General features: G+C 48.0%; 1 protein-coding gene across 1 annotated transcript in view; it reads right to left on the reverse strand.

Moving 5' to 3' along the window:
- CORIN (corin, serine peptidase) overlaps positions 1-23,141 on the reverse strand; it is a 141,980-nt gene that overhangs the window by 104,880 nt on the left and 13,959 nt on the right. Inside the window, exons 2-3 of the mRNA XM_063310346.1 lie at positions 11,326-11,470; positions 7,392-7,805 (exon numbers count right to left, since the gene is read on the reverse strand). Coding sequence (XP_063166416.1) covers positions 7,392-7,805; positions 11,326-11,446 — 535 coding nt within the window. The 5' untranslated portion in view covers positions 11,447-11,470. The remainder of the gene's footprint in view (positions 1-7,391; positions 7,806-11,325; positions 11,471-23,141) is intronic.

Here is a 23,141-nt window from a genome sequence, read left to right on the forward strand (position 1 = left end):
AAGGGGCTCAAGATAAGTAGCCATCAACTTACAAAGACTGAAGGACAAGAGACAATGGCTAAACGGATCGCGAGGCACACCCAAGCTGTTAGCGCTAACGCAACGGAGATCGCCCAGCTGACAGCAATCACCGGAGGAATAGGGAAACCGATGATGGGCGATCCCGGAACGCCAGCGGGGCCTCGCAACCCCTCACCTACCGGCAGGACAGCGTGTTGGACAAAGGGGGGTGACGTAACCGTGAGTGAGGGGGCGCTGACCGGCGCGGGGTATTTAAACCCCGCACCGGCGCGCTCCTGTCACTCTCAGCTTTTTTCCTATACTGTATCTACACTGCGAATAAACCAGAGCCTGTTTCACGGAATCAGCGTCTGTGTATTACTCGGAGGTAGGCAGCGCATGACATAAAGCTGAGAGAGTGATAAACTCAGCCTCGCCGAGCCCCACCGGACGACAACGAGCCGCGGGAGGAGTAGACGGCGAGAAGACCAGGAAGATGAGGCCGGCGCGACGCGGACAAGGGGGGCGAGCCGCACGGCAAGAAGCAGAGGAGGACCGATCGAGGCCAGAGGCACCGCGGACTCCCGGAGCCATGGACGCCCACCCGACCCAACCCGAGCCTCAGCTCCAACCCCAAGGGGAGATGGCGACGGAGGCAACCCGACCACGGGAGGGAGCAACATACCTCCCGAGACCAGCGGAGAACCCCGCGCCCCACATCGCACCCCAGCAACGGGCGTGGAGCGGCAGCCCAACGGCGGTAAGCACGGGGGAGGACGATGAAGCAACCCAGCAGACGGCGGAGGAAGCGGACCAACGGCCGAGAGAGACTGAACCCCACCGGCAACCCACCCCCGCCGACACACCGACGGAACCGGCCCCAGCGGCGGCGCGGATCGCGGACGAGGACGCACAAGCTAGACTCGCGGCCATGGAGACCCAACTGAAGGAACTCCGGACCATGCTTCAGTCGCTCATGCCCCCCGCGCCGCCCAATGACGTCCCCGCACAGGTCCACACCCCGAGCGAAGCGCCGAACCCCCACAGGCCAAATGAAGGTCAACAGACGGCCCAGGCGGACGACACCACAGGCCGGGAAGCGAGAGGAAGGGGCGCACAAAACGCCCGGGCCCCAAAGGACTTCCCCATCTTCTTTGATGGGAACCCCGCGAAACTGTCGTTCTTTATCACGAACGCCAGGGAGTTCATGGGGAGGCACGGACACTCCTACGACTCCGAAGCGGACAAGATCGCTGCCGTGGCGATCAAACTACAAGACCGGGCGGCGGACTGGTACGTCCAACTGTACGAGTCCAGCTCCCCCGCCCTCGCCAACTTCCCCGCCTTCATCAATGAGATGAAAAGCTACTTCGAGGACCCACTAGCCAAAGTGAGGGCGAAAAGCGCACTCCAAAGACTTAAACAGGGCACACGCACTGTCCCAGACTACGCCCTCGAGTTCAAAGCCCTCGCGGGGAAGGTCAACGACTGGTCCGAGACCACCCTGCTGGAAATGTTCAAAAGGGGGCTCAACCGCGACGTACTTCAATGGGCCCTCTACCGCGACGACCCAGAAACTCTACACGGGTGGATCCACCTCACGGGGAAAGCAGAACACGCGGACCGCACCTTCCTCATGACAACTACGGAAGACACGAACAACACCTGCAAAAAGGTACCCGCATCACACGTGGGGACGGCCGGCCCCACATACCCAAAGAAGAAATTTAATCGGGGGCCCTGCGGGAGGTGTGGAAAACTAGGGCACAAGACGGCAGATTGCTTCGCCAACCGACCGCCGACCAGTGTGCCTAAACCCACCCCGAAAACTAGCCCCAAACCACCTAACCCGCCGCCGCCCCCTCACCGCCGAATGACCGGAGCCACAGCGACACCAGAGGAAGGCTGGGACACCTACTGGGGGGAAGAGGACGACGTAGACCCAGACCAGCCGGCGGGAAACGCTCCCCGCCTGCCCTGAAACGCGTTGCGAGGCAGGCGGTGGGACAGCAGCACGGACCACCTCGACGGAACGGCGAAAGCTCCGTGATAATGGCGGCAATCAAACTCTCTGCCGGCAACGGAGCCACCACGGCCGCGGCACTAGTGGACTTGGGGTGCTCAAAAAACCTCATCCACCCCGACTTAGTCACCAAACTCGACCTCCGCTGCTTCCCCCTCCCCACGCCGTTGGCATTCCACCAGCTGGACGGCTCTACAGCGGGAGGGAAACCAGCCACGATGCAAACCGAGCCGGTCACCCTGCAAATGGGCACTCACACCGAACGCACATCGTTCGTCGTCACCCACATCGGACGACCCATTGCAGTCCTGGGAATGCCATGGCTCGCGACAAACAACCCGCGCATCGACTGGGAGACCCGCACCTTCACATTTGGCGACGGCGAGTATCGGGCACCAGTTCCGGTGGGCAGAACCAACCCCACTGTGGGACGAGCAGAGGCGACTACACAGGACAACGCCGCTACCACAGCAGACCTACCGGAACAATACGCCGACTTCTCCGAGGTCTTCGGAGAGGCGGAAGCTGACCAACTACCCCCCCACCGCAAGACGGACTGCTGGATCGACCTGCTGCCTGACGTCCCCTTACCTAGACCGAAGATCTACTCGATGACCCCGAAGGAGATGGCAACCCTCCGGGAGTTCATCAATAAAAACCTAGAGAGGGGATTCATAGAGCCAGCATGCTCACCGGTCGGAGAAGAAAGACGGCACCCTACGGCTCTGCACCGACTACCGGGGCCTAAACGCGGCTTCCCTGTCCAACAAATACCCCTTACCCCTGGTGAAAGACATGCTCGCCCACCTGTCCACGGGCAAAGTCTTCTCCAAACTGGACCTTCGCGAGGTGTACTACCGCATCCGAATCAGGGAGGGGGACGAATGGAAGACTGCGTTCAACTGCCCCCTAGGCGCCTTCCAGTACAAAGTGCTGCCGTTCGGACTCGCGGGGGCCCCCGGGGTGTTTATGCAGCTCATCAATGAGGTCCTGCATGAACACCTGTTCAAAGGGGTCCTTGTCTACATAGACGACGTCCTTATCTACACTAAAACGCACAAGGAACATGTGACCCTAGTCAGGCAAGTCCTCGACAAACTCAGAACGGCGCAGCTCTATGCCAAACCCACAAAGTGCGAATTCCATAAAGCGCGCCTAGTCTACCTGGGGGACCGAATCTCCGGAGACGGCATAGAAATGGACCCCGCAAAAGTCGAGGCGGTGCTGAACTGGGAACGCCCCCGCAACAGACGCCAACTCCAGAGCTTCCTCGGCTTCGCGAATTTTTACAGGTCATTCACCCGGGGGTTCGCAGAGATAGCCCTCCCCCTAATGGACCTCCTCAAAACCAAAGGGGTGGGGGACACCCGACGCGCCAAGAACCCGGGCACAGTATTGAATTGGACTCCCGCGTGCCAGACCGCATTCAACAAGCTGAAAGCGCTGTTCACCACGGAGCCAATCCTCGCGCACCCGGACCCAGAACGGCCGTTCGTGGTCCAAGCCGATGCCTCAGACTTCTCCCTGGGGGCCATCCTACTCCAAAAGGACCCCACAGGACTCCTGAAACCATGCGCCTACCTGTCGAGGAAATTTTCCGAGACAGAAAGGCGATGGCACGTCTGGGAGAAAGAAGCCTTCGCGGTAAAATCGGCGCTAGAAACATGGCGACACCTACTCGAGGGAGCCACCCAACCATTCGAGGTCTGGACCGACCACCGGAACCTCGAGGCCCTCCGAACGCCCAGACGCCTCAGCCCAAAACAGGTCCAATGGGCCCAATTCTTCAGCCGCTTCAACTTCCAGCTGAAGTTCATGCCGGGTAAAAAGAACTTCCTGGCCGACGCCCTTTCCCGACTGCCCCAAGACGAAGAGCCCACCCCAGACACCATTGGGACGGTCCTATCCGCCTCGCAACTGGGGATGGCCGTGACCACCCGAAGCGGCGCTCGGAGGCAGCTCGACTCTACGGCGCAACCGACGGCGGGACAACCTGTGACCAGACGACGCCAACCGCAACTACCAGGGGGGATACGCACGGACCTCGCCGCCGCCCTCAAAACCGACCCCTGGTTCCTGGCAAACCCCGACAAGGTAACGATGGCACAGGACCTGGCATGGGGGGAAGGCAGAATCTATGTCCCGGACTCGCAACGCCAAGCGATCTTGCATAGATCACACGACGCCAAGCAAGCGGGACACTTTGGGTTCCTTAAGACCCTACACCTAACAAGGCGTCAATTCTGGTGGCCCGCACTAAGACGAGACGTGAAAGCATACGTAGCGTCCTGCCCAACGTGCGCTAGGGCCAAACGGGCACCAGGCAAACCCGCGGGGCTTTTACAACAGGTGGCAGAACCCTCCCGCCCATGGGAGGAAATCTCCATGGATTTTATAGTGGACCTCCCACCCAGCCAGAAGAAAACGGCCATTTGGGTGGTGAAGGATTATTTCTCGAAACAGGCCCACTTCATCCCCTGCACGTCGGTCCCGTCCGCACAACAACTAGCCAAACTCTTCCTCATCCACGTGTACAGGTTACACGGATGTCCTGCACGTGTGGTGACCGACAGGGGCACACAGTTCACTTCTAAATTCTGGCAGGCCTTCCTAAAGCTGACGGGGACCCAACAGGCCCTACCCACTGCCTGGCACCCCCAGACGGACGGAGCCACAGAGGTCCTCAATGCCACCCTAGAGCAATTCATACGCTCATATACCAACTATCATCAAGACGACTGGGCCGAACTGCTCCCGTTCGCCGAAGTCGCATACAACAACGCCGTCCACACGAGCACGGGGAAAACTCCGTTCGAGGTAGTCTCGGGGCGCGACTTCGTCCCCATACCGGAGCTACCACAACCCCCGGAACCCCAGGTGGACGCTAGCGACTGGGGACGGAAGATTGCGGAATCGTGGCCAATAATCACGGCAGCGCTGAAGGATGCACAGGCGGCCTACAAAGAGCAGGCCGACAAGCACCGGCGCCAACAACCGACGTTCCAGGCAGGGGATATGGTCTACCTATCCACCAAATTCCTAAAGTCACCCCAACCCTCGAAAAAACTGGGGCCTAAGTACATCGGGCCGTTCCGAGTCACGCTGATAGTGAACCCGGTGGCAATACGCTTGGACCTGCCACACAACCTACGGAGACTCCACCCGGTGTTCCACACCAGCCTCCTGAAACCAGCAACCACCTCTCGATGGCACCCAAGCACGCCACTGCCCTCACCGGTGATGATCGACGGGCAACATCACTTTGACGTAAGGGACATACTCGACTCTCGCAGGCAATGGGGAACTTTACACTATTTGGTCAGGTGGAAACACTTCCCCCACCCAGAATGGGTGGCGGCGCACAACTTTAACGCGCCTGACCTGACCCGAGCTTTTCACCGGGCATACCCCGACAAGCCAAAACCAAGACTAGCAAACCGTCACCTGCATAACCCCTCCCCTGCGGGCCCCCCCCGCCTACCGTGCCCCAAGGGAAAGGGCCCCCCCAAGCCCGTGACTTGGGTGGACCTCCCCCCCCCCGGGACTCACCCCCCCCGCCCCGGGCCCACGAGGCAGTAACAAGCGGTCGCCAGCACCCTCCCCCCGCCCCGGGCCCTCGGGGGAGTGGCAAGCAAGTCAACAGTGCATCCTGGGGGCAACGTCCAGGAGCACACATAACAAAGGCGACGCACTTAGAATAAAAAAGAAGGGCCCTACCTGGAGCTGATAAGCACCCGACCGGCCACGCCTCTCTCCTCGTCGAACTGAGCCAAACAAACAGGGTGTGGCCGGAGCATGCGCACGCCCAGGGTGTGACCTGGGCATGCGCACTAAGAACACACCCTAGAGAGGCACGTGGTAGAGGGCGGAACAAAGGGAGGGGCGAAAAATACTCCGGCGGGAAATTCAAAAAAAAAAAGAAAACCATTTTGACAGCTCTCCTGGTAAAAAACCAGAAAACCGGGGGGGGGGCACTATTCGGACAGGGGGCAGTATGTCATGAGTGCCGTTGAGCTGAAGACATCAGCGCAATGGCACACATGACAATAACAAGGAAACAGGGGAAGGGGCTCAAGATAAGTAGCCATCAACTTACAAAGACTGAAGGACAAGAGACAATGGCTAAACGGATCGCGAGGCACACCCAAGCTGTTAGCGCTAACGCAACGGAGATCGCCCAGCTGACAGCAATCACCGGAGGAATAGGGAAACCGATGATGGGCGATCCCGGAACGCCAGCGGGGCCTCGCAACCCCTCACCTACCGGCAGGACAGCGTGTTGGACAAAGGGGGGTGACGTAACCGCGAGTGAGGGGGCGCTGACCAGCGCGGGGTATTTAAACCCCGCACCGGCGCGCTCTTGTCACTCTCAGCTTTTTTCCTATACTGTATCTACACTGCGAATAAACCAGAGCCTGTTTCACGGAATCAGCGTCTGTGTATTACTCGGAGGTAGGCAGCGCATGACAACAATAGAGCTCCATTTTTCACACCCTGCCTGCTTTTGATCAGTTATTTACAACATTATACATCAATTCCACAGTTCCTTCTTTTTGTGCTTTGCTTTGCAAAGTGCCTGGGTGAGTTACTGATGTTGAACTGTATGAAGAAATACCATACAAAGAAATCAAAATGCCAAGGACATTTTCTTTAATGATGAATATTTCCCAAAGTAAAATAAAATACTATGTTTTATTCAGCTTAATACTTTTGACTTTTTCAGAGCTGATCTCAAAATCCATTTACGAATTTAAATACCACAGTTATGAAAACCTGCCCCAGTCTTACGTCAGAGAAAAGGATGTAGGCTACTAAAAGAAAAGGGCTACTTCAAATATACTTACCTATGCTAAAGTTCAGTTTAAAGCAATATGGCTTGTTTCAATTAGAGTTCAGTGAGACTAATTATTTTGGGATTGGAGCTATTAATTTCAGCACGGCTGACTCGCTGCCAATGAAGCAAGGGCCTTGAATAAACAGACAGTTTTAAGAAATGAAACAGTTGAAAGCTTCAAGCACATCTTGCTTAACGTACTTTAACATGTTTAATGGGACTTGCTAAGTGACAGCATACCTCGGCTGTTGACTTTTCCAAAAATAAACAGCTTAGTCTGCTGCTGCCCTGGTTCGGATCTGCAGGAGCTCACCTTCACTTATATAAACATGTTTGCAATAACCAGTTAGGCATCTGACTGTGTGGGGCTCGACATTAATATGTAGCTTTTGGCTAAGCATAATCCAAAGGAGCCAAGGGGTGCCATGGAAACCACCTTTATTGAGTGATAGTACCTGTAAATCTAAGAATTTCTCCAATCATCACACCACTTTCTTGTGTCCTAATTAAGAATTCATATTAACATAAACTTACTTTTTTTCAAGCCCATGTCTTGCACAACAGATGGTTTCGTAGGTTTCACTGTAGGGACAGAAGATGCCCTGCCTATGACTTTGACAGGTGAGTCGGTGGACCACAGCTCTTCTGCTGCCCCCTCTGCTGATGACCACTTTTTGTGAGGAGCTTTGGTCAAAATCCTTTCATCTGTCATATTAGATTTCACTGCTGGAGTCTGAGAGACAACCTGAGAGGCTCCCCTAAGTATACTAATGTTCGTGTGCATCTGGTTGACGTGAAAAGATGGGTTTGTCGTCCAAGAGGGTGGCTCCATTTTATTGTCCATTGAAGGAACCACAACTGGATCACTTTTAGTCATGTTAGGAAAAACAACATCCGTGCCAAGTAAGTCACTTCCATTTGAATGAACACATTTTTTCCCCAACACACCTGCGTTGAAGAAAAATAATAAAACATAATCAGCCTAGCTGAAAAATGTATTAACTTCCAGGAAACATTCCACACTCAACCTGTTATATGAAAAGAGGCAGTTGAAAACTATAAAATATTGGGAGGAAAAAATTTATAAGGATAAACCATAAGGATAAGATTTTATAAGGATAAGATTTTATTTTCTTTTGTTTTTAATTCTAACCATCATGGCAATTGGTTACCAATAGTTTTCCATCCATTATTTAATTTCCTAGTCTTCACCTAGCCAGCTGTACCTTTAAAAATCCACAGAACACAGTCCACATTCTATGATTGTATTATTGCCCAACGTACAGATATATATGTACAGTTAAGTTGATTTAAGAGTACAGTACACACAACATGCTGTACAAGCCTTTATGTTGTGTCTTCAAAGGATTCCACAAGGTTTAGTAACATTCTATGTTTTGTCCCCCACCATATTCTCACTTGGGGAAGGAATTTCATGGACATTTCTGATGCTGTATCTTTATGGAAGCTTTTTCACAGATTGACATCTATCTCACCATTCTTGAGGATTTCAGGATTGCAGTCCCTCACCAACTGAACCACGATTATCCACTTACTGTCAAAACTGAATATTTCATTTCTAAAGTCCTGGCAATCTGCTACTTCTTATTTATGTACTTTTTTATTAACTATTCTCCTTATTTATGTTAAATATTTATTTTAACATGCAAGCCAACAAGTTGCTCTACATAACATACAGTAATTTAGTGTGTCCGTGTATAAATCTGTGTGTGTAAGAATGTGTCTTTATACAATGTATTTAGCATGATAATACATTAAAATATTAATTTAAACATCTTTTGTGTATAGGTGGACATTGATGGGCCCAAGAACAGACCCCAAACTAATCTTGAATTATATTTTTAACTCTGACTCATAGCAAGTGGCAGCAACTAGCGTGTCTCGGCTATCTTGAGAAAGCTAACCAGGATTGGAACTGGTTAGTACTTGCATGGATAACCATCAGAAATCCCAGGACTGTAGTGTAGACAAGGAAGAAAAAAAAATGTAGTGGAAGAAGGGCAAGACAAACTGCACTGTTCCTAAGAAAACTATATGGATGTATCACTAAGAGTCAAATTCAATTTGAGGGAAACTTTATTTCTGTCTCCAGTAGAATTATATGCACTTAAATACATACCTTATAGACAAAACAAATAACTCCGGCTTAGAAAGAAAGACAGAAAGCCAAAGACTTAAAAAGCAACAACTGCTGAATGGTTGCCATCACATAGCTGCCAAAATATATATCCCCTGTCAGAGAAAAGGAAGACCACTTTGCCCTCAGGTAAAACTTAAAGAGGATAGATATTAAAAACATGTGTAGAACATTCTGGCTATAACTTAGTGGGTGTCTTTGGGTAATTCATTTACCCATGGTTAACCTAACTCCATTAATCTAATCATCATCATCATACAATTTTCTGGGTTTATACAACACACCAGGCCAAAATCTGCATTTCATTAAGTTTACAAAAGCAGCCAGTGTGCTCCATATAAAAATCAAATACCTATTGCATTCGAATTCAAAGATTTTTAGCAGTTTGTCACTTTTAAAGTTTTCATATTTTGTTTCAGATATAAAGATTTCTGCATTTTAAGGGGCGCTGACAATTCTGTAATCTAACCAGAAACGAGCCAAATAGAATCTAAACACTTGGAATTATTATTACCTGAGAGATGTGTAAAAACAGATTATTTTTACAGTCACATTTACCTATAATATTATCCACATCAAAGAATGAATTCCTTTCTTCAATGAGCAAAAGGGACTATTCTAAAATGCCAGAGCTTTTGGGTCCCAATGTGACATTTTATTCTTTTTACACCACCACTTCCTATTCTCCATAAACATTCATCCATCCATCCATCCATCCATTCATTTCCTGCCTTTCCTCCCCAGGGATGTCTGCAAGGTATGGTTAAAACAAAATCAAGATGACAGCCACAATGGTGCAACTGAAGCTCTGCCCATTTTCTATGTGCCTTTATGTGAATTGGTAGGATGTTTCACCTGCTGTATTTCTGATCACCACTACACGATCCTTTCTTCATGAGTACTTCCAGTCTCCTGTCTCATTCACCAAATAAATATATCAAAAAGTCAGTCATCAGAGAATTTAATGGCCAGTGTAGACAAATATTAAGCACTTATAAGTGTTCAAGAAGTGAAAAAGGCAATAAAACAAATTAAATCAGGAAAAGCACCAGGTCCAGTTGTGCTGATAGAGCTACATTACAAAGAACTTGAGGATCTGGTAGAGCCACTGACAAACACAATGAATGAAATTGAAGAAACAAAGGCAAAACCATCAGCATGGGAAGAGGCATGCATAACCCTAATTTATAAAGAAGGGAATGACCCAGAGTAACCACAGTCATACAAACCAATCTCCCTGCTGATTGTAGAGTATAACATTTTTACAACAGTATTAGCTGATCAGCTGAAGAAATGTGTCCTGGATATAATACATGGTGATCAAACAGGCCACATTCCAAACAATGTTGCCTTTCCTTTGTCACAACCCATTGCCTTCTTGCCAATTTCTCCATATTATGCTGCAAAAATATCTGTTAAGAAGAAAAGAATAGCCACCTAGCACCTTCAAGATTGGTAGCACCAACAGCCTGCAAGGTGCAGGCATCCAAATCAGTACAGGAAAACTAATAAGCTACAGGCTGATTGACTCAAGGCAAGTGAGAATTTCAGCTCTGTATACTTTTCGTAGTTTAAGATTTCATCGATTCCTCCCCCGTTTCTCAACAGCCTGGAGGAGGCTGACTTAATAATGGAAGCACAATCTTCAACAGCAACTATCCACTGAAGGAAAAGCAGTGCCTCCAGACAATTTCACAGTTGGCCTTTAAGTATTCCCGGGAGCCTTGGGCATTGCTCAGCCTGCAGTGAAAACACAGAAACAGACCCTAATTTATTTTTACATCCCTCCCAAAAGCATTGCAATTGGAAGTAAAACAGAAGCTAGAGCTGTCAGCCACAAAATAATACTTGATTATTTCTTCATTCTCTCACTGTCCAAATACTGTGGGGTTGGGGAAAATAGATCACTTTTTTCCAGACACAAGAAGCCACAAATCAAGGTTTATACATTTATATTTGGCCCAGGCTTTGGAATTTATCCAGTGTGTATCACTCATAGATATCAGTGGCTAGAACTCTTGTCCCCAATGTGCTAGGCATTTCAGAAGCAAGGCATTTCTGATACGTTAAAATGAAACAATTCCAGTAAAACTTTGATTCATGCTGATTGCATCTTAATGCAATCTTCCTTCAGGACAATGTAGCTCCACACAGAGCTCATTTTCCTCGCCTATCAAGATGGCCAGTAATATCTCAGGGATGTTTTCTTACCCTGCATAAAAACAATTATGTCATCGTTTGTACCATCCAATTATTGATGAAGTTCAATGTGTTTCTCTTTTTTCTTTACTCATCTTTTCTTATACTCACCCACAAATGAAAGAAGAATCACAAACAAAAGTATAAGAGTACAGATGCATGGAATTAGTATTAGCAATAAGGGTCTGAAGTATTTTTCAGAGGCCAGTTTCTGAGAACAGCCATCCTCCATTTTATCTTCATCTGTTCTGGGGACCTGAAACACAGACAGACAGGCAATTATAATTCTATATGTACCCTATAACAAAAAACTACCACTGAATCAAACTACAGGTGGTCCTCGCTTAACAACCACAATTGGAACCAGAATTTTGGTTGCTAAGCAAAGTGGTCATTAAGCAAATCTTGTCCTAACAGTCAGGAACCACGCTGAGACAAGGAATAGGTCTTTAGTGTTTTATTACTGCTACATTAGACAGAAAATCCTAACAAACTGAAGAAGCGTGGGAAAAACCCAGACAGATAAACCCCAAAGTCAAGGCGGGTCTGATCTGTGTCTCTTTGAATGGCTGCTTAACTCCTCAGTACTACGCATGCGTTTTCCCCCCTGGATAGGGGCCCCCTCCTGCTCACCATCAGTACTCATGACAAATCTGACCCAATTTTATGACCTTTTTTGTAGTGGTTGTGAACTGAATCACTGCAGTTGTTAAGCAAATCACATGGTCATTAAGTGAATCATGTGGTTCCCCATTGATTTTGCTTGCCAGAAGCTGGCTGGAAAGGTCTAAAAGCTGGTGACTGCAAGACGCTGTGACAGTTGTAAATGCAAACCAGTTGCCAAGCGCCCAAATCATGATCATGTGACTGCCGGGACACTGCAATGGTCATAAATGTGAGGACTGGTCATAGGTCGGTTTTTCCGTCATAAGTACAAACAATCACTAAATGAATGGTTGTTAAGTGAGGACTACCTGTATATTTTTTCTAGCAGAAATGGATAAGCCCATAGGATGACAGGCTGGAGGTCTCAAACACTCTGTCCCAGAAGCCACTGAATCTTTATACTCTGATTCTGGCTTGGAATAGCATCTTGGTAGTCCCCACTGCCATTACCAATCTTCCAGGAAGTGCCTCACTTGGCATCCATCCCCTACTTCCAGTAGATGAGTGTCAGCCCTACAAGGTAGACCAGACTAAGAAACCAATGCCATATAAATCAGGACTACTTTTATTGTAATGGCTATAGTAACAGAACCTTGCAAGTCTGAATGTGCTCTCCCCCACTCCCTCAACATCCTCATGTGAACTAGGGAGGGGCTTATCTGAGATGTTTTCTCAAGTTACTTTCTTGGCCCAGGCTCAAGACCCTCTTATCTGATCATTGCCTCGTTAGTGGTTCTTCCTCCTGTCCTTCAAAGCCGTTCCCTCTGCCCTCCACAACGATACTGATGGTTCTAACACCCTGTGCTGCTTTTCTGATGCTTAAAAGGGAACAATGGGTTAAAAATAAAAGAACTGCTATAATTCAGCCTCCTGACAATACACTTGAGAGGCATGCAACTAGAGTGTCATGTTCATCATTTCAATGTGCATTGTACATTGTAACGTTTCACATGCCAAGGCGCTGACGCGCATATCTAGTTGGGAGGGAGCTGCTGAGGGACCTTGCACCAAGCTCTCTATCTGTACTTGTTAAGATGGAATGTGTTTGGGTTATCTTCTCTGTTCAAGGTCTTTTCCCCGTTGATCAGCAGAACTCATTAGGAGCACCTGGTATTGTGAATTTGAGATGATTGTAAGGGGGGGGGACTTCATTTGTATCAGGGGATATTTAGTTTGAATTTAGGCGCACTTTTCTCATTCTCAGCTTCCTTTGTGTTTGCACTCTATTCTATAATAAAACCAGATTTTATGAAGCTTTGGCTTGTGAGTCTGAGAATTATTCTGGAATAGGCATTCATTACATAGAGGTTTCATCCCTTCCTTGGAAGAGTAATCTCGCACGAGATAAAATCAACTCTTATTTCAAAAAATGGAAAAGACTGGATAAACAAAACTTGTTTTACTTTAAAAGAAATACACAGGAGTACATACAGTGTTCCAAGCAAGCCACAAGATGTTGCTGACCAGTTTCAAACAGGGTAGATGTCAGAAGAAAGACTGCTTCCAAGTTATATTTCAGCTCACAAAAGGTGAATAAAGAGAGAAATAAAGGCAGAATAAAAAGGTTGAGGTTACACAGAATTCCCTGCTTGTACAAGAGGCAATAAAGATTAAGCATCGCCTTACAGAAAGATGAATCAAGAGGCTGCCAAGAATTGTACCTGTCTCTACAGAGATGATTTTCTGAAGCAGAATTTCCTCTGCTTGTTTACTTGGTCTTCTCTAGATTCTTGGAAAGTCCAAACTTTAACCAGAGGCTGTTTTGGGGTGATGATTAAAACTCCTTTGTTCCCATAGCTTCTTCCTTCATTCCTTCCTAAATTCTGTTCAATTTTTAAAGGGTTCAGTTTTTGAACAGGTAAATCTCTTTTGTGTAATGATAGGGGGCATCCTAGAAATGCGTATACAGATTGAGAATTTGGCTAGCACAAACAATCCCTTTAATGTCTTATCCAAATACCATAGATAAATCTGGCACTTACTAAGATTTAGAAGCATTTAATATACAAATCATACTCCCTGTTGTTTTTTTTTAAAAAAAGCAGCTATTTCCCCCAGGATTTTAGGCACATAGTACCATGTCTATAAGATAGTTCAAATATTATGATTGTTAATTCCACAGTGCAAGTTGCACTGAATGCAACTCAAAAGTCAATCTTTCCGAGCAATTATTTGGATTCTTGGAAAGGGTTGCTTTAGCAATACAGTACCTTAAATATACTACATATACCTTAAAGCAGGTTAGCTGAGCAATATAGTAGTAAAAATGCAATGTATAAAAAGAGAAGACATTTTCTGGCTGCCAGATCAACACACTATCTAAAACCTATGGAGGTTCTCTTAGCCAAACAAAATATTTGACTATTTTGTAGGAGCCAGCCGTGAGCCAATAAACAAAGAAAAGTACAGTAAGTCTCTTTCACCCTCACTGTTTCTTCCTGACTACCTTCCCCTCCTTACGACTATCTGCTAGTCCAGGAGGCATCGGTCAAATGGGAATTGCTTCCAATCATCTCTCTATCCTGACCCCACCAGCAAAGAATTAAGCCTACCCAATCTGATTAACGTTTAGCCCTTACACATAGGAGAGTCGTCTAGTTTTAAATAAATTTGTTTTAAATCTATATTCAAGCTTGTTTATTTGTTTAGTTAGTTAGTTAGTTAGTTAGTTATTTTAAAAATTGGATAAGCTGCCCCTCTCACAATTTGTGACTCTGGGCAGCGTACAACAATAAAATCAAGATCCAAAAAAGGAAAACAAAAAAATAAGTACCGTACAAACCCAATAAAAGAAAAAGAATCAAGAAAAAGAATCAACAAGATATAAGCCACGTATAATCAAGGCTGGTGATAATAATACACTTTCATATCAGAAATAGGCTCAGCTACCATTCTGGTTTAATGCCCAAGAGAAGAGCCCATTTTTTACAGTTCTATGGGAGGCCACAAGGGTTGTTGGCATCTATTAAATCATCCTCAAAAAATTTGACAAGAACATGCTTGATAAAATGATAATAGAAAAAAACCTTTCAACCAGTTCTTTAATTCTGTCCAGAACTAAGCTCAGCTAACATTTAAAGAGGCAGAAAATACAAACAAACCAAAAAGAAGATTGTAGGTGGGCGCAAACATTATGCTAAGCTATGATTTGCGTCATGTGCATTTCAAGTCCATCTAAGCAGGAAGGTTTCTCCACTAAGCATCCTGACCACCCAAACAGCCATTTGAAGACAGGTGTCTAATTCTATAGCAGTTTTAACTTGTGAAAAAAATGGTCTTTGGCACCATGTTACAGAGAATGGGGTTAATCTGGTGCTTCTCTTTGGTACTTTCCGTTGCAATATCTTCCATGGGCATAGCAAGATGGAGGCAAATATTAAAATATTCAAATCCAATCAGTTTATTACAGCCGTAAGGCCAGATTTAGTACAATATCTAATAGTAGAACTGTTACACACATCTATATATATCACAGAAAAATAATGAGTGTAATAGAATCAAAAAATCAGTAAGAACATATATAATAAAATAAAATAAAAATAATATTATAAAAAGTGATGAATAAATGAGTATCCAAACTTAACTGATGGTGTAATGTATTATACAGATGGTAGCACAAAACTGGGAGGATATATACTCTGGTTTCTCTTCAGATAGTATATTAAAATATTAAAATTGAAACTGTGCTGGTCATGATAAGTGTCAGAGCTGTTCTAATCAAGCGTAGCAGTTGAAAAAGAATTATACCAGAAATGCTCCAAGCAGACCACAAGATGACTCTGGTATGCTTCAAGCGCCTTATTTCCACCCTACCCTCAGAAGAGATCCTAAATTACTATTACCAATACAAGAAGGTTCTACAGAAATACTGCAACTTCATTCAAACCTTAAATACCTTAAATCGGCTATTTTAAGGGTTTTTAGATGCTATGCTCTGGCTAGGATTTACTGCTTGGCTGTATATACAATTAAACATGTAATGACAAAAAAAAGGTCCAGCTGCTTGAGCAGCTTCAGAGGTAGCAGAAATTCTAGGCTCTTTAAAGGATGCTGTACATGAAGTGAAACCAACAATTTCATTTTACATGAAACCTAAACAAGGCAGCATGAAGGTGAGCATTACAGGTAGTCCTTGTTGAGTGACCATTCAAAGTTACGACAGCGCTGAACGAGGGAAATTTACAACAGGTCCTTGTAGTTGCAGCAGTCACAGTGTCCTCCCTGGTCACATGATCGTGATTTGGGCACTTGGCGATCAGCTCGCAATTACGACGTTGCAGCATCCCGCAGTCACATGATCGCCATTTGCAACCTTCACTGCTGGCTTCTGGCAAGCAGTCCATGGGGAAGCCAGCAGGTCACAAATGGTGATCATGCGACCGCAGGATGCTGCGACCGCATGGGATTCGCCTAACTGCCACAACTGCCATTATAAGTTGGCATAGTCATGTGATGTTGCACTTTACGACCGTGTTGCTTAGCAGCCAAGTTGCTGGTCCCAGTTACCATGGTTATGCAAGGACTACATGTAGTGATATGTATGATATGTGGAATAAGGAACTGGAACATCCAGTTCTGGAAAATCAGTAGGTCCATATTTTAAGAAATATAGAATATACCTATTAGAACTTAAGAATGAAGTTAATTCATCAGAACATTTTCTTTTGCTTTTGTTGGACTTATTAAAGAATGTTTTAAAAGACTGGTAATCAGATATTTTTGTGTTGGTGTTCTAAGAAATTTGCTTTCTGTGACTCACATGATTTGGCTGCATCCACCTTCTTTTTTGGTTTCAAGTCACAGTATAATTTATGCTGCTTTAGCCTTGGGGTGAAAATATAGTAATAAAAGATGCAAATATGATGCTGAATTGTCGTCCCAAAATTTGACCTTTTATGAAGACCTGTCACTCACTGAAGCCTTGGGGTCAGCAAAAATAATTTTTATTTATTTCTTTATATTTCAAATTTCGTCCCCACCCATCTTGCACGAAGCAAATTATTTTATGCAAATTGAAAGAAATCTATACTCTATAATCTATTGTATAATAAGCTATACAATAGATTCAAGGCACATTTTATCAATTTTTGAAATATCTTTATATTCTAAAAGTGAGAAAACAGCACAATATGATCTGCTTGGTATGCATGTAACAATAGGTTTGAGGATTGAGTTCATTTTTATTGATCACCTATCAATCATTTTTTCATTAGATTTCCCCCTTTAATTTATTGTAATCACTGTATGTGGTTTTCTTATTGTATTATAACTAATGCATTACTTTTTGCTTGTTTGTTATACTTTCTTCATAAAGTTAAAAAGAAATAGGACTGCCTTGCACACTGCCCGAAAGAATTAGTGCAGGGTGAGGCTGATACACCCAGTTCTATAATGTATGCAAAGAGAAGAAGAGAGAAACAAATCAATTTAGTGCGGAATCCTTGTTAAATGTTTTTACCTAATCCTATAGAAGTAGATGCCTCTTCAAACATCTCATCCGTTTCCTGAGGATTCCATCCATTTATCAGGACCTGTTTGGGGAGGTACTGGTTTGTTTTCCAGCCCTCCTTCAGCAACTTCTGTCTTGTTCTAAAAAGACTCTCTATTGTCCTGTCTCTAGCAAAGGGAGTGCTGGGAGCATCTGTCTCTATATGACAAAAAGAGCACCTTTCCTATGAGAAGATATTGATTCTAAGTCCAAGACAAGGAGATGCGTTATGCCAGGGCAGCCTCGCCTCGAATAAAACACGGACTCACTTAGAGGGTCTAAGGATTTCCGGCTTTATTGAAACGGAATGCATGGAGAGAAAAAGACGGGAATGCGTGAAGGGTGGCAGGGCATCCTGTTTATACCCCGGCGGCGGACCTTGTCCCCCTCCACCCCCTATTGTCCCCCCAAGCCAGGTCCGGATGGGGGATTAGCGTGGTAATGGGTTCAGTGATGGGTGATTCGGGCGATCTCCGACGATCCTCTTTGTCTTCTTGCCTTCGTCCGGTGCAGGTGTGTCCCCCCGGGGTAATGGGTGGGAGTTCCTCCGATCTGCTGATGGTCTCCAGGTCCGGTCTGAGGTGCCCTTCTATTGTCCTGGTGATTTACTTGTGGGTTTGTGTGCTTAAGGGATGATGTGTGTGTTTAAGGGATTATGGTTCTCCCTTCCTCTTTCCTGATGTGCATGTTCCCCGTTGTGATGCACTTATGCCTTGCAACGGGGAACATGACATGCTGCCCCCCTAAGAGAAGTCTAAGGTGCTGGTTTTTCTGGGTATGCTTCGTAGAAGCTTTAGACCAGCCGTTTTGCTGAAACATTTTGTGCTTGGACCCACTCTGGGTGCGGGAAATGCTCCACTTGACGAGGTACTGTAGGGTGCCCCTTAGCCTCCTGGAGTCTAGTACCTCCTTAATTTCAAAATGTTGTTGCCCATCTATCATGATGGGTGGGGGCGGGGGGGTCTCATTGTGCCATTTGGAAGGAGTGGCTGGTTTCAGTAGGGCACAGTGGAATACTGGGTGTATGCGCCGCAAATTGTGGGGTAGCTCCAACTTGAAGGTGACCGGGTTGATAATCTCTATGATCTGGAATGGTCCGATGAATTTGGGTGCCAATTTCTTTGATGGTCGTGGGGATTTGATGAACTTAGTGGAGAGGTAGACCCTATCTCCCACTTTGTAGTTCGGTTGCGCCACCCTGTGGTTGTCTGCAAATTTTTTGTATATGGCTTGTGCGTCTGCCAGAGCCAGCTGGATGATGGGCCAAACCGTGGCCAGTTGTGCCGCCCAGTCGTCTGGGGAGCAGGGCGGGGTGTCTGGTTGGGGCAGTTCCGGGATTGGCACGAAGTATCTGCCATAGACTATTTTGAATGGGGTGTGACCTGTGCTTTGGTGCACTGCATTGTTGTAGGCTACCTCTGCAAAAGGTAGCAGGTCCACCCAATTGTCCTGTTGATAGTTGATAAATGATCATAGGAATTGCTCCAGGGTGGATTTGAGGATCTCCGTAGAGCCATCTGTGTGGGGGTGCCAAGCTGTGGACAGTGCCTGCTTGGTGCCAATGAGTTTTAAGAATTCTTTCCAGAACCTGGAAGTAAATTGTGTGCCCCTATCGGTCACCAAATGAGAGGGGGCGCCGTGGAGTTTATATATGTGGTTAAGGAATAGGCGTGCCAGCTGTTGTGCGGACGGAATGGACGCGCAGGGTATGAAGCGTGCCTGCTTGGAAAAGTAGTCTTTTACCACCCAGATGACCGTTTTTCTTTGGCTGGGTGGTAGGTCTACAATGAAGTCCATGGAAATTTCCTCCCAGGGGCGGGAGGGGCTTGCTACTTGCTGCAGCAGTCCTTGGGGCTTCCCCACCTTTCGTTTTGATGTGGCACATGTGGGGCAGGCAGCGACATATCCTTTAACGTCCTTTCTGAGGGTGGGCCAAGAGAATTGTCACCTGATTAAGTGTAGTGTTTTAACGAAACCAAAGTGTCCGGCTGTCTTGTCATCGTGGGAGTGGTTTAAAACTTCCGCTCGCAATGTCTCTGGCACGTACAGGTTTTTTTCTCTCCAGGCTAGACCGTTCGTAAAAGATACATGGTGTTGGTTGGTTTGCAACCATGTATCTGTCTTGAGGGTTTGAACGAGTCTTTGTTGCCAGTTTGGTGACATTGATCTGCGTCTCCCTCCGTTCATGGGTGTTTGCGCTGGGGTGCGTTGGGTTCTTGTCTGGCTGCACATGACAGCAGGGCAGCCCAGCTGTGTGTTGGTCCACACAGTCCCTACAATGTCTGATGCCTGGCTGGCATCCTGTGGCCGTTGGGAAAGAGCATCTGCAAGGAAGTTCTTTCTTCCTGGTATGAATTTTAATTTGAAGTTAAACCTGCTGAAGAATTGCGCCCCACGTACTTGCTTTGGGCTGAGGTGTTTCAGAGTGCTGAGAGCCTCTAGGTTTTTGTGGTCAGTCCAGACCTCGAAGGGGCAGAAGGCCCCTTCCAGGAGGTGCCTCCATGTTTCTAGGGCTGCCTTGACTGCGAACGCCTCCTTTTCCCACACGTGCCATCTCCGTTCCGTTTCGGAGAACTTGCGGGAAAGGTACACACAGGGCTTCAGCTGATTGTCGAAATCCCGCTCAAGCAGGAGTGCTCCGATGGAGAAGTCAGATGCGTCGACTTGCACGACAAAGGGTCTGGTGGGGTCGGGGTGTTGCAGTACTGGCTCTGCTGTGAATAGGCTTTTGAGGCGTACGAAAGCCATTTGACAATCAGCTGTCCAGTTCAGGAGCGCCCCCAGGTTCCGTGATTTACGTGTGTCCCCCAGGCCCTTTGTCCAGCGTAGGTTGGTCAGGGGCAGCACAATCTCTGCTAGCCCCTGGATAAAACCCCTGTAGAAATTAGTGAACCCGAGGAAACTTTGGAGTTGTCTCCTCGTGCGTGGGCGCTCCCACGCCAGTATGGCTTGGACCTTGCTTGGGTCCATCTCGATTCCCCTTGCCGAGATTCTATAGCCCAGGTAGTCAATTTGGTCTTTGTGAAACCCACACTTGGAGAGCTTGGCGTATAGCTCTGCCTTGCGGAGTTTCCTGAGCACTTGCTTCACTAGGCGTTCGTGCTCTTCTTCGGTCTCTGAATAAATTAAAACGTTGTCGAGATAGACAAGCACCCCCTTAAATAAGTGGTTGTGCAAGACCTCATTAATTAACTGCATAAACACTCCCGGTGCCCCTGCCAGCCCAAATGGTAGAACTTTATATTGAAAGGACCCCAGCGGGCAGTTGAAAGCTGTCTTCCATTCGTCCCCCTACTTTATTCGTATTCGGAAGTAGGCTTCCCTTAGGTCCAGCTTTGAGAATATTTTGCCCTTTGCCAGGTGGGCTAGGATGTCCTTTATTATGGGTAATGGGTATTTATTTGAAATGGATGTGGCATTCAAGCTGCAGTAATCGGTGCAGAGCCTCAGTGACCCGTCCTTTTTCTCCCGGAAGAGGACTGGGGCTCCGACTGGTGAGTTTGTGGGCTCAATAAACCCCCGCACTAAATTCTTATCGATGAATTCTCTTAATGCTGCCAGCTCCTTCTGGGTCATCGCATAGATTTTGGGTTTTGGTAGGGTTGCACCAGGGACCAGTTCTATGGTGCAGTCTGTTTTTCTATGGGGTGGGAGTTTGTCAGCCTCCTTCTCGCCAAACACATCGGCAAACTCTGCATATCTGGCTGGCAGGCCCTCCATGGTCGCCACCTCCAGATGCATCGAGGTCGACGACGCCCTCCCCATTGCAGCACGGGGAACCCGATCCCCTGTGGGTGCTTGATAGCGCCCGTCCAAAAACGTGATTTCCCTGGTTGTCCAGTTAATTTGTGGGTTGTGTTGCACCAGCCACAGGATCCCTAGGATGATTAGGGGTTGCCCCACCGGTGCCACAATGAAGGGCAGTCTTTCTTTGTGGTTGCCAAGCTGCAGCACAACTTCGTCCGTGTATTGGGTGACTGTGCCTCCTCCCGCTGCTGATCCATCCAACTGTGTAAACACCAAATGGTGCAGAAGTGGATAGCAGTGGAGGTTTAGCGTGGCCACCAGGTCCGGGTGCATAAGGCACTTCGAGCAGCCAGAGTCAATTAGTGCCCAAACTTTTTCCGTCTTCCCACCATTCGTTAGGGAGACTTTTACATATAGGGTGGGACAATTTTCACTCACCCCCCCATTGTCGTGCCTCTTGTTTCCTTCCACCTGTCCTCTGGCGCTTCTTAGGGCAGGTGGCTGGCGTTTCCCGCCGGTTCGTCGTTTCTGCTTTCCTCTTCCTCGGTGAGGTAAGGGAAGTCCTTTGCTGTGGTTTTGCCTGTCGCAACTGGCATTTTCCTGGGTGCTGGGGTTGGCTTGGTTGGTGTCTTCCACGAGCTGTCCCTCGCCTTCGCTTTCGGGCAGACCGCCGCCTTGTGATCTTCCTTCCCGCACCTAAGGCACTGGCCCTTTGCAAACTGTCGGTCTCTTTCTTCCTTCCACAGCTGGGGTCTCAACTTCGCCGGTCCTGCAGCTGTGTGGGGTCCTCTCGCCGCCTCTGCATGCTGCGCTTCCCTCTTCGCTTGGAGGAAAGTGTCCTGGGCATCCTCTGCTTCCCCTGCCAGCCGGATCCACTCTACCAGAGTGTTGGGGTTGTTTCTGCAGAGTGCCCATCTGAGGACATTCAGGTTGAGCCCCTCTTTGAACTTCTCAATGAGGGTGGATTGAGACCATACTTCGACCTTACCGGCCAGGGCTTGGAACTCCATGGCATAGTCTGCCATGGAGTGCTGTCCTTGTTTTAGGGCTTTCAGGGCTCTTTTCACCCTCTCCCTTTCCAGGGGTTCCCTAAAGTGCAGTTCCACTGCCCATAGGAACTCATTGCAGTCCTCAAGTTCTGGGGCGCCTGCCTGGCATAACTGGACATACCAGTCGGCGGCCCGTCCTTTTAATTTTATTGCCAAGGCATTTACCTTGCCTTTCTCCATTCGGAAGTAGGGACCCCATTCCTCCATGTAGTTTCTCGCGTTGGTGAGAAAAAAGGAGAGTTTTGTGGGGTCCCCATCGAACTTAATGCCGAAGTCCTTGATCGCCACTCTCGGTGGGCTCCAAGCTGCATCTGGGCGCCTCGGTGTGCTTCGGGCAGTCGGGGCTCCGTGGTCTCGCCGTGGGGATTCCCTCCATCAGGCGTTGGGTGGTGTTGGTGCCCTCTCTTGCTGGCTCCCGCTTCGCTCCAGTCGTCGTGCCATCGGGGTGGGAGGGTGGGGTGCAGCCCATCTGGCGGGTTCCTGGAAACGGACTCTGCCTGGCGCTGCATCATCCTCTGGACCTCTCCTCCGTCTCTCCGGCTGGTGTGTCTCCGGGGGGGGGTAAGAGGTGTCGGGCATCTGGTGTCCGGCCCCTCCGCGCCCCGGCTGTGGGACTCGTATGCCGCTGCTAACCTCTGGAGCAACTGCTGCATCGCCTCCAGCTTCTCCTCGACCGCACTCAGCCTTGCCACCGTTCGAGAGCTCCTCTTGGTGCGGTCGTCCCTCCGCTCGCCTTCGGTTCCTGATGCCGTGGATGACGGGACGTCCCGCGGCTCCTCCGGGGTTCCGGGCGATCCTGGCAAGGATCCCCCCATCTCGTTGATGGTGGCCCACGTGCCACGGGACTCACGGGTGGCGTTTGCCGTTACTTCTCCCTCCGAACTCGATCCCGAGCTCACCTGGACCTCGCGCCGTCGGGGCCTTGGGCACCTTCCGTTCGTTGGGATGGGAGTTCCGCTGCCGGTCGTCGGGTAGTC

The sequence above is a fragment of the Candoia aspera genome, chromosome 8 (genome assembly GCF_035149785.1).
Source record: "Candoia aspera isolate rCanAsp1 chromosome 8, rCanAsp1.hap2, whole genome shotgun sequence".
Taxonomy (NCBI): Eukaryota; Metazoa; Chordata; class Lepidosauria; order Squamata; family Boidae; genus Candoia; species Candoia aspera.